This window comes from Oratosquilla oratoria, chromosome 12 (assembly GCF_046742065.1).
Source record: "Oratosquilla oratoria isolate Oo_2021 chromosome 12, ASM4674206v1, whole genome shotgun sequence".
NCBI lineage: Eukaryota > Metazoa > Arthropoda > Malacostraca > Stomatopoda > Squillidae > Oratosquilla > Oratosquilla oratoria.
In genome coordinates, this window is record NC_134788.1 from 13088701 (window position 1) to 13101359 (window position 12659).

At 42.7% G+C, this 12659-nt stretch overlaps 1 protein-coding gene across 1 annotated transcript in view; it reads left to right on the forward strand.

The window, feature by feature from the left end:
- Positions 1-7491, forward strand: part of LOC143030203 (facilitated trehalose transporter Tret1-like) — a 13362-nt gene extending 5871 nt beyond the window's left edge. The window contains exons 2-5 of the mRNA XM_076193363.1: positions 2301-2695; positions 5200-5349; positions 6104-6720; positions 7416-7491. Of these exons, the coding sequence (XP_076049478.1) occupies positions 2301-2695; positions 5200-5349; positions 6104-6720; positions 7416-7491 (1238 nt within the window). The remainder of the gene's footprint in view (positions 1-2300; positions 2696-5199; positions 5350-6103; positions 6721-7415) is intronic.
- The last annotated feature ends 5168 nt before the right edge of the window (positions 7492-12659 follow it).

A 12659-nucleotide genomic window follows, 5' to 3' on the forward strand; every position in this document is an offset into this window, starting at 1 on the left:
TTTATCTGTTTGTTCATTTTTTAACTATACCTATGCATTTATTTATGTATTTTATTTGTTAATTACATTATTATAGTTTTTATTTATGATTTTAGTTTTTTTCGCATCCAAACTAGATATGAACCAAAAGGTCTCCTGTCGGCATGCTCCACCTTTGTAATCCTTTATAAGTGTTAGAATGGATTGGAGCTTGGATCAGTAACAGAAAACAGCGGGTCATCATAAATGGAGCAAAATTCAGGTGGGGCAATGTTACTAGTGGGGTTCCACAGGGCTCGGTTTTGGGACCCTTGTTGTTCATTGTGTACATAAGCGGCTTAGACGATGGGATAGATAGTAATGTCAGTAAATTCGTGGATGACACTAAAAAGGGACGCCTAATTAGGTCAGGAGACGACGCAGAGTTTCTGCAGGATGATCTTAACGAATTGTTCACATGGTCGGTGAAATGGCAAATGACCTTTAATATTTCTAGATGTAGCGTGTTCAACGTAGGGCTACACAACCCCGAAGACAGATACAGCTTAGATAACACGTTTTTAGAGAAAACTGAGTGCGAGAGAGACTTGGGAGTTCAAGCGAGTCCGGACCTTAAAACCAGGAAACAGTGCATTAGCGCCAGAAATAAAGCTAACAAAGCATTAGATTTCATTGCTAGGACGGTGACGAATAGAAGTGCAGAGGTAATTATCAAACTCTATCTAGCGACAGTTAGACCCATCCTTGACTATGCGGTACAGTTTTGGTCTCCGTCTTATAGAATAGACATCAATTCATTAGAATCAGTACAGAGAAGAATGACCAAAATAATACATGGACTTGGAAATTTGCCTTACGAAGAGAGGTTTAGGCTCCTTAACTTACACTCTCTGGAAAGATGCAGAGTGCAGGGTGATCTAATAGAGGTATTCAATTGGATCAAAGGCTTTAACAAGAATGATGCAAAGAAGGTCATCATGATAAAACAACAGGATAGGACTGGCAGTAATGGACTTAAACAGGACGAATTTAGATTTAAAAAGGAAATAGGCAAGAATTTGTTTACCAATAGGGTGGTCAACAAATGGAATAGACTTAGTAACAATGTAGTAAGGGCTGAAACTACCAGTTGTTTTAAGAAACGATTAGGCAACTTTATGGATGGGGATGACAGGTGGTGATGGATAGGGAGCTGCCTTGTGTAGGCCTTATGGTCTCTTGCAGTCTCCATTCTTATGTTCCCATGTACTTGGGTGAAGCCTGCTAAGTCTTTGAAGAAGAATCAGCAGCCTCACGTTATAGAGATAGGACTCACCCAAGTGAGGTGTTTGAACAAGAACAGACACTCCCATCTGTGATGAAACGAGATGAACTGAATATTCAACATATGCCATGGTATTTGGAGAGAAATATGACATATCCCTTTCAAATGCAACGAGCATCAAGGTGAAGAAGTTATAGATATTCCTTAAAGTTGTGTTTACAACAAATGGTGTTAAGAACTATCTGGTGTCAGTGAATCCATCTTAATGGATAAAAAAAAAAAGTATGTACAAGAGACATATATTGTCCATCATTAAGATTGTCATAACCTTGGAGAAAAATACTCCTGTGCATATATAAGAAGATTTTACTAATAATTCTGATGTGACGTGTGTTGACTAGATTTAACCCTCAAAGATATCGTTAACTTTGATGTCACTTAGCTTGCTTCATTATTGTTGTATGACTGGAGAATTAAGAGAGAACACCAAGTCGGAGTTTGGATACTTTATAGGGAAGCTCGTCATTGGGGGTTAGCTCAGTGTCAGTGAATTATGGCACTGGAATTACAGAGGAACCTAACCATCTTCTCGGGCTGTAGTCAGAGGTCATTCACCCCATTTATGTTGTGGTCGTGTGTACGTACTGACGGTGCTGAACAATCTGCAAGTAGGAAATTCTCTCTGAAGGGCCCTGGCAGGTTGGATATGAGTTTTCTGTTGTATTTCCTAGTCTGTGGAAGTGATGGAGATTTGGAGACTTCACAAACCGGTACCCCTAACAAGTTACTTACAAGTACATGTAAGTCACCCTTTAATGTGATGAGTCCGATCCAGTGAAAATATATGAATGTCTGAAAAGGCATGCTGGCTTGGGAGGCAGGGAACAATTTCTATGTATTAGTTCTAGACCTAAACGGGAATAAAGATTAGATAAATCCCTTCGTACTTCTACAATTTTATTTATTGGTATAAGTGAAGACAAATATGCTAGAATGATTAATTGATCTATATATTTCAAAGTTAAACGATAAGCTAAGTGAAGATATTCTTTTACAGCCTCCCTACCCACCCTTTCGAGCATCCCTTTCACCTTACTCTCTGGAATCTTCATCAACTTAGTTGGACTCAAGGGATCCACGATGCTGGGTCTCGTGTTGGCCATTGTCTCCTGGTTGATGATGGGCCTCACCCCGTCTATAACAGCGCTCTTCATAGGAAGAGCCATTTCCGGCGCCGCCTATGCCTTCATTGTGACGGTGTCGCAACCTCTGGTGAGCGAGCTGGTGTCTCCCAAGATCCGAGGGTTCGCTGCAAGTCTTCCGAGGTTCTTCTCGAACCTGGCCTCTTTGGAGATCAACGTGGCCAACATTTTCCTGCCCTGGCACCTGACGACGACTCTCTGTGCTGCGCCATTTTTTCTCCTTTTGCTTTCCATCTTATTCGTACCTGAGGTACGTATATTAGCTTTATGTGAGAATGAATACGTTTGTCCTTGAGCATATACTATATGAATTCACAGACAGTCGTGCGTGTATGCGTTCGTGTGTACGTGTGTGTGATTAGTTTATCATTATTTCTATTATGATTATTATTCATATCTAATTATTAATTCTTTCTTTTACTTTACCAATAGCTTTCTCCTATTATACACACTTTGCCCGATCGTCTCTTTCTTATAATATATCGATAAGTCAAACTGAATATGAATTGGCTATCTACCAATATGTTCACCTCTTAGATATTTCATCCACCTATCTTTCACAATTTCCTCGCACATATGAACTATCATTTTAGTCAGGGGAGTTTTTTTTTTTTTATAATTCAGAGATTCCTCCTTGTTTCCTTCCTTCTAAGTTGGTACCACATCGCTCCTTTTCCATTCTAAAGCACTTTCCTTATTTCCAGTAAACACATCTCCTGATCGCTTACAATCCTTTTACTTATATATTCCTTAGATATTCAGTTAACGATAACTCCAAGCCCTGCTCTTTTTTTTATCTATGGTATCCAGTAGTTTGTATACAATATGTGCTCCCAATTTGTGTCTTTACGTTTCATTCTAAGTAATTCTTTTCCTTTCTTCAAAGACACAATCCATAATCAATCCCAATTGTAATCTTTAATTCATCATTTCTACTTGCAATTTTACATCTTCAAGCCTATGTTTTAGATAGGCGATCCCTCCCCTGTGTTTGAAATTACTGTTGACAGAGGAATTTAGCTTTGTCTTTACTATTATGAATTATATGTTTCTGAATATTTCTTTCACTCCTCAGATTCTTGCATAATCACTTTTAGCTGTTTTGTATTTTCCTTTTATTGAATTGTTCTCTTTCTTTCCCTCCGTATACCTTGTCAGCCATATACTTATTCTTTGATATATGACACAGTATATCTTTCCATGAATATTCGCAACCATTTTTATTTTCATTACTCCCATTCTTGAACTTGTCTTTGTTCAGCTTTCCATTCTATTATTTCAAGTAGATTGTTGTATTAAACCTAACCTGACCTTACCTAAACACTTTTAATCTCTTCTTGTTTATCAGTTTTTATAGCTACTGCTACATTTTCGTCAATTTGCAATTATTGTTTTCCCTTTCTATTCTTGGTGTGATATGTTCCTTCCCTTACCCTCAAATTATGACAATTCTTCACCCAATACAATTTCTTTTAATGCAGTCAGCCGTTTTTCTCAACACTTTACTGTTGCCATTACATTTATCTGTCTGTTTGTTTCATCTTTAATTGTGTTGCGTTCCAACTGTTCTATTTTTGGCATCCTGGGCAAAACTCGATTTCTTCAATACCTAGGTGTCTTCAGTGACTTGACCTGCTAACTTTCTGAGATACATTTTGCTCTTTCAGATTCCCTCAGTCTCCCGTTGCCTGTTTAACATATTAAACAAATAGTTTCTTCATGACAATCAGTTCATTTATGCCTCTTTTCCATTTTTTTTTCAATTCCACTTGTATTATTTGAAATTGTAAACAGTCTTTGTCTTTGATCCTCCGTGGCATCATATCGAACATCCTCTCAAGGAATTCACACTCTCCGGCATTTTCCTCCCACTGATTCTCTCTCTCTCTCTCTCTCTGTTTACATTTCTCACATTGGGTTCCCATATCAACACCTGTCAGAATTGGTGGCCCTCACGTCGTGCACCACATGTCAGGTGCTCCACCTTGAAAGTCATATGTCAGGAAAACACTGGAGGAGATAAATGGTTTATTTACATTTTAGAAGGCGTTGGGTCAGGGGCCAATATGTATTTTTTTTTCTTTTTTTAAATACGCTACCCACGGGACCACGATTTGACAGTGGCGATTTGCCTGGGTTTGGGAGTCGAGACGATTCCGCGGGAGAGAGCGACTGGTGGCTCCGAGTATGGGATTAGAGGCTGCTACTGGGCTAGATGTCCACGTATCGAGGTGCTGAGAGCATTGGAGGGGTTATAAGATGATGGTTGCGGTTCCAAGGAGATGGTGACAGAAAGACGGCCACTGCAGATGTGGAAAAGTTTGTCGTCGGGTTCCAAAGCGATCAATCTTCCGTCGGCCTTTATATATCAGCGAACGAGGCTCGATGCGGCCTGCGCGCTGATTGGCCGTAGTTTTCGTTGCTCTGTGTGGTAACTCACGGTAACTCACGGTCGCTACTTTTGGGTAAGCAGCCTCTCTCGTCCCGGGCGTTCTCGCATCCTACGAATTGATTGGCCGAAAGTAATCAGCTCTAAATAGCAGCACATTGAACAGAGAAAAGAACAGCTTAACAATATTCACGCTGTTATTATAGTTTCCCGAGCTGGCATATTTTTGCTCTTCTTCCTGGAGCAACAATCATCCAATTCCTTCAAATTCAAAATATTTTTTTTTCTATGCGCTGTGCGTGTACATTTGTGTGATGAAATAGAGTGATATTCGTCAAACATATTCAGACTCCTTTTCTCCCTAGTCCCCGTACTGGTTGGTCAAGAAAGGGCGAGAGAATGCTGCCATCTCAGCTCTCAAGTCGGCTTACCCTCCTGACTACATCGAAGTCCAGTTTCAGGAGGTGAAACAGTGCGTCACTCTGAAAAGTAAAAAACCAGGAGTCAGAGAACAGGTAAAAACATCAACGTATATGTTATTGTTTTGTTTTTATTTTCCTTCATGCTACTTAGGGGGTTCTTGGATGTTGTTGTTTGGGGTGTCTGTGACGTTTATATACATTTCATTGTCAACGGGGTGCCGTGGAGTAGAATATATGTGCATGCAGTCATATTAAAAGAAAATAGGTCACCTAGTGTGGAAAAGGTTAACATCATTTTATTTTGTACTTAACAGGCGTCTTAACTGCAGAAGGTTTTCCCTCATCTGAGTAACATTGCCTGGCGAGGCCCAAAATAGTACACAAATGTCCCAACTTGCAGTCAACCTCTTTACCTTAGGGAATTCCTTTCCCTGAATGAAATTATCAAACGGAGGACATGTGGCGCAAATCGCGGTCAAAGTATCAAGCTCGCTGGGACAAGTACTCAAGTGGTCTCCCACCTAGCTGTCTGTTAGTCAATGACAGCCCTACTGGATTCCATTTTTCAAGGAAACTCGACTTACCTCGAGGTTTTCCCCCTTGTAGCATATATAAAGTATCTCTTACGTATGGTCATGCAGATTAAAATAATAGTTGAGAATATGACGACACGTGTCTTTTTAATTAGTTTCTTCTGACCTGAATGGGATGTCTTGGTTAAGTCAGCGGAAATTTGTGAGGATGTTGCATCTCGTTTACATTGTTGCCCTGTCCTGTTTCCTAAGAGACTAGCCCGAAGACAGAGTCAAAGGGTCCTTCATGAATAACAGTGGCTTCTACATTTCAGATACACCAAATGCGACACCCAAGCAACTACAAGCCTGTCATGCTGATGGCGTTCATCTACGCCTGTTATGGGTCCAACGGCAATAGCATCATTACGCCCTATTCCACCTTGCTCTTCACTCAGGCGGGAATGACCCTCGACCCACGCCTGTGCACCATAATCTTGGGGGTTGTTCGAATAGCCGCCGTGATCATTGGATCATATGTCACCGACCTCTGCGGGAGACGACCCCTCTACATCGGCTCCTCGATTCTGAGTGTTTTATCCTTGGTCTCAACTTTCGTTTCCTTGACCTTCTCCTTTATACCCAAAGTCTTCGTGATAATCTCCTTAATGTGTTTTATGATATTTTCATCCGGAGGAATGAACTTAGTGCCCTCTATCCTGCTCGGGGAGGTTATACCGTCGGCCGTCCAGTCGGTCGGCTGTTTGCTTTGCGTCACGGTGGATTGTGTCACATATGGGGCCTTTCTCTTCCTTACCCCATGGCTGATAAATGCCATTTCTTTGCGATTTGTCTTCCTTATTCCTACAGCGATCAATCTCCTTGGGGCATTTATCGTTTGGAAATGGCTTCCTGAAACAAAAGGACGACCACTTGTCGAAATCCAGCAAGCGTTTGAACAGCACTCAAACCAAAATTAATTTCATACGACGTCTTTCTAATATATCTGTGCTGTTGACATGGGATCTTTTTCAAAAAGATTATGATGGAAACCTATTCAAAGTCCGTAGTAAGTTATTTGAAAACACATAAATTAATAAAAGATATTATAATCACTGAGAAAAGCAAAAAAAAAAAAAATGATAATAATAATAATAAATAAATAAATAAATACATCAATAAAATAAAATAAATAAATAAATGAATAAATGAATAAATAAATAAATAAATAAATAAATAAATAAATAAATAGATAAATAGATGAAATAAAGACAGGTACTTACTATTTGTGGTTTGCGAGATTAGCTATCTCTTTATCTTCAAAAAAGTCGGTGTCCGGGCTGATTCCAAGATAGTTCTATATCAGCTCCCCTAATCTATCCCCTACTCCCTACTTTTCTAAGAAGAGCTGACAGACAATAGCCGACCTCTTCCTTCTCCTGATTCACCATAGTCTTAGATTACGTGCTGGACATGTGGTCGACAGCTATTTGCGTTTCCGCCTCCTTGCAACAGTCTTTGGTGAAATACATTTTTGTGCCATTTTATTTAAGATATTCAGTGAAGTCTTATATATTCACAAGGTGTCCACAAATACATCGTTATATCAGTACCCTATCTATAATGACTTTTTCTCTTCCCCACTAGGGACGTGCCAGTTAGCAATGGGTCAGACGATTTTGATAGCAAACAAACTGACTTTGCCTTGTCTTTTGTACAATAAGTGTTCACTATGAGTGACTTTGAAGCTATTTTTATCTCTTAGTCACGAGGCAACATACAGTATACAGTACATATTACAATTCTAGGACTGATTGCGCGATCTTTTGACTTCAAAAATCTATCTCTCATTAATAAGCTATATAAGTTCGTCCACATTTGGAATATGCTGTTTCCGTATGGTCACCGAATCTCATTAAAGACATTGACAGATTGGAAAAAGTACAACGGCGAACCACAAAACTGATTCCAAATATAAAAAATAAATCATACGAAAATCGATTAAAACATATGAATCTGTTTTCCCTAGAAAAAGCGTAGACTCAGAGGTGACCTGATATAGGTTTTTAAGATTGTAAAGAGAACTGACAACATCAAAAGTGACAAAAATTTCACACTGAATGAGAATCCGACAAGAAATTATGGTCTCAAACTGTCAGGAAATGGATTTAATTTGGAAGTGGGTAGAAAAAACTTCACCAACCGTATAATTAATTAATGGAATAAACTTCCTGCAGAGGCATTGCAATGTAGTTCAGTTCGAAGCTTTAAGATTCGTTTAAATAAACAGTAAGCAAGATGCTGTAATGCCTGCCATTTATTTTATATGATCTATTTACTTGTTTGTTATTATTTCACTGTTTATTTATTATTACTTCCTTGACAATCTGTCAATTTATTATTATTTATTATTTACCTGTTTGTTATTTAACTATACATATGTATTTACCGATTTTATCTATTAATATTTATATCATCATAATTTGTTTTTGTTATTGCTGTTGTTGTTGTTGTTGTTGTTGTTGTTGTTGTTGTTGTCGTCGTCGTCGTCGTCGTCGTCGTCGTCGTTGTTGTTGTTGTTGTTGCTGCTGGTGTTGAGGTTGTTGTTACTATGATTGTTGTTGTTGTTGTTGTTACTATGATTGTTGTTGTTGCTATGATTGTTGTTTTGTTGTTGTTGTTGTTCTTGCTGCGGCTGCTGCTGCTGTTGTTGTTGTTGTTGTTGTTGTTGTTGTTGTTCCCATTATTATTACTATTGTTATCATCATGATTATCATTATCAGACCAGAACGATGGCTGGGAGAGTTGTCAGGAGGGCGCTAAAGAAATGATGTGATTTTACCCAATCAAAAGAGTTCTGGATATAAATGTATTCAAAGGAAAGATCAAGAGGTTGTGAGATAATTATCTGATGGAAGGAAAATTGAGAGTGGAGAGTAAATGAAGAAAGAAGAAAAGGGAGTTTGGCAGAGAAGCACTGAAGAGAAGAAGAGCACATGAAAAGAAGAAAGAGAGAAGAAAGAATGCTGAGAGGTGCGTGGGAAAAGAATGGGCATGTATGTTATCATAATTCATTCATACTTCAATTATACTGAGTTAACATATATCACGGTCGTCGAAGTGGCATTGCTGTGGATGTGCTGTGTCTTACGACACTGCTTCTGACCCCAGGGCAGTGGACAGGATGCAGGGATGACCCGTCATCCAGGAGGAGCCAAGATAGGTAGGGGGAAGGTAAATGTGGGGATGGCATGGGTGGGAGTGGATTTTGTGCCTTTGTTTTTTTGGATATCTCCCTTTAAGGGGAAAAAGACTTTGATAAATGGTATATGTACTACTATACTATATTGTATGCTTACATCTCCAATACCATATCATTCACTACTCCTAGTACTCTACTATGCTGTTATGTATCATTGCGTCTACACTATAATATAAAGTATTGATAATTTTCTAATATTCATCATCATTGATATCATCAGCGTCGTAATTACCATCGTCGTCGTCGTTGTCTCCGTAGGTAGCTGTTACTGTGGACAAAAAAGTTAGTGAAAATATCTTATCTCATCCCACAAGATTTTTAGAAGCATGATGAGCAGAATGCCAAGGCAATAGTAATAACTCCATTATCAATTGACATTGTAAATCGCCGTATCTTATCTATATCTGAAGATATGATAATGTGCACTGCATGTTTTCATGATTACGACTTTGCTCTTCAGCTGGATAAATCAACAGACATATAACGATGTCACATCTAGTATTATATATCCTATAGTAATGGGAAAACGAAATAGGATTTTTTTAAGATCGAACATGTAGCATATTGATTAGAAAATAAATATTTTTAGACATATTTCTATACACCGGTTCCTATGAAATGACAAAGAAGAATGCGAAAAGCACTTTTTTTTTTTTTTTTTTTTTTTTTTTTTAATAAAATATTTCTTTGTCGCAGCTCGTGCCGCTTAAATCATTTTTATCGGCTTAAGAAACCTGCACAGCGAAGCTATAGCGATAATCCCATACCACACTCCTGGTCATATGGCCATTTCCCGAAGGTTGAGTGTGGTTTGAATTTTCCGCCAAAATCATCAGAAATTTAAAATTCCCGGCTCTGTGCAGGCATGCGCATTGTCGACCCCACCTCCCCCTCCCTACCCCCTCCCTTCTTAGCCGGCTCGCTTGAGTCGTCACTTCAATGAGAAATGAAGGCTTTGCCTGTGGGAGGAGGGAGGGACCCTAAATCTGTGCAGGTTTCTTAAGCCGATAAAAATAATTTAAGCGGCACGAGCCGCGACAAAGAAATATTATCGGCTGAAAGAAACCTGCACAGCGAAGCTATGCATGAGACGAGGACAGGTGGGAGGAGAGGTGAAGCCTGATTCAAACTGTTATTACGTGTGTCTTTCCTATGGGAGACTTATTCATTTTATCACTCAGTAGAGGGGAGAAAAGAAACGTCAAGTACCCACATCGAAGAATGTGACATGCACAACATTGCACTGTTCACACAATGCGTAAATTATACGAAAATCGTATCCTGTTCAGCGGTTCCTGGCCCCTCCCCACTCCTCGGTCGCCCTTTGCCCCCTCCAACACCTTTTTTTTCATGAGATGAGAGGGGTGGAGCCGTTTCCATGGCGACACGTGGGACAGGGGCGACCGAGTGGTAGAGACACCGTGTCCCCAAGGGAGTCGTCGATGTCCAGCCCCTAGGTCCCGCACCCGCTCCACAGAGTGGGTGCGGAGAAACGCCAGCGATGCCACGAAGTCCCTGATGCTGTGGGCATGCGGGGCATGGCCCGGGTCGGCTCTCTCCAAAAAGCGGAAAACAGGTGCGACCGGGACCTCGGGGTTAGGGGAATCCTAAATTTCGAGTTGTAGAGGAGATGATCCTCAGATATCTCTTCCGTGTGCTCCACGTAGTTTTCGAACGCACGGACCGGGCGCAGCGGATGTGGGCGTCCTCCCTTCCGGAAGGATTGTATTCTGAGAGGGCCAATCATGTCGTCCGCTCGGCCGTTCCTGGCCAGGAATACTGGTGATGGAGAGAGGGTTAGGGCCGAGCTGTCCTCCTCCAGTTTGGAGAAGGACGGGTGGCGGGTGATTGCCGTCAGCTGTGAAGCCCTGTAGTCCGTAGTCAAGGCGAGCACAAAGACGACACGTTGAGGGAAGTGTTCTTCCTCCGAAATGGCCCTTTCGAACGCCAGGTACTACAGAACACGATGCAAGGACCAGGCCAGGACCGGTTGATGTCTCGGCTATCTCGAGGCGCTGATCCCTTTCATTAGGAGGGTTCGCGCCCTCTGTGGCACTCGGATGTTCATGCCAAAGCGTAGCGGATCCGTGAGAGCTGTATAGTGAGGCAAGATAGTCGCCGGTGCCCTGTTGGTGGAGGTAGCCAGCCAAGTCAGGAAGTCCGGAACCGTGCTGGCGGAGATGGTCACCATCGCGTGTCTCCGAAGGCAGTTCCGGAATCTCCGTCAGCAGGACCCACACTGCCGCACTGAGGACGGAAGGTGAGCTCTGAGCATCTTGTCTGCCTCTGTAGAGAGGAGTTAGCTGAGAGCTCCCCGTAGAAACTCCAAGTATCAAGTTGGAGTGACGCTTGGAGAGGCACGGTAAGGCTGTTGGCTAGGCAGGCAGACCCCAGTAGAAGGAGAGAAGGGCCCCACCTCATTAGCTCCCCGAACCACGGCTGGGTTGGCCAGTAGGGAGCTATCAGGAGGACCTGACCTTTGAAGGACCTGAGGGTTTGCATCACCTTCAGGAGGACTTGTGTCGCTGGAGGAGGAAAATGAATACGTACTTCCAGCTGTTCCAGTCCTCCGTGAAGGCGTCTGGGCCTCCTGTGCGTGTCCTTTGGATGCAGGTGAGGTAGAGGGGGAGCTGGGTCGTGTTTGGGGAGGCAAACAGGTCCACCTCTGGGGTGCCGTAGTGGAGGGAGAGCGACTCGAACACTTGTGGGCGTAGTTGCCACACTACGGAGGTCTCCTCAAACCTGGATAGAGCGACCGGCGTAGGGCCCCCGACCGAAGCCAGGGACGCAACAAGCTGTGGAGTGCTGAGGGTATCGGCCCGGGCAGGTCACGCGGGAGAAGCAGTATGCTCCTGTCGACCTCCCGTACCAGCCGTCGGCGCCCCAAGCGGCTCAGTGGAAGGGCCGGGGTCGCGAAGTTGAGGCACCCCGCCACCGAAGGAGGGAGAACGTGTGAGAGAAGCACGCTCTCTTGGCGCAGGGGAGCACCCGAAGAGCGCTGACTGTGTCCCACTCAATCCCGAGCCAATAAAGTCTCTGTGTGGGAGCAAGGGCAGACCCGTCCCAGTCCACCCCGAACTCCACGTCCGCCAACACTCTCAGAGCCACTGAGATGTCGGCCGATGCACCCTCCCCGGTGGGCAAATGCATCAACTAGCCGTCTAGGTACATGAGTGTGGAGACGCTTGCTTCCGTCCAGCGTACGCCTACCACTTTCACTAGTTTCGTGAAGATCCTCGGGGTAAGCGAGAAACCGAAAGGGAGTCATCGAGGCCGAGTTCGTTTCCTAGCGACCTCGCCCGTGAGCGTTAGTCAAGAGGCTTCGTCCTGGGTGAAGACGTTCGCTGAGCGTCTCCCGCTAAGACGGGCCTGGACCCTCGGTATGTATCCAACTCACCCCAAGTCTTCCCGCGGGAAGTCCTCGAAGCCCGTGGTGGCGAGTGTCCTCATCCAATAGTGTGCTATGGCAGTTTGTGACGTCTCATCACCCACAAGCGGACTTCCATATGTTTAATACCTAGTGACATCATGTGATTATACTGTGACGTCACCGGATTTAATCATGGCGTCATAGGATCGTCTCGTGACGTCACCGGGACACAAACTGACGTCATAGGACTACATGGTGA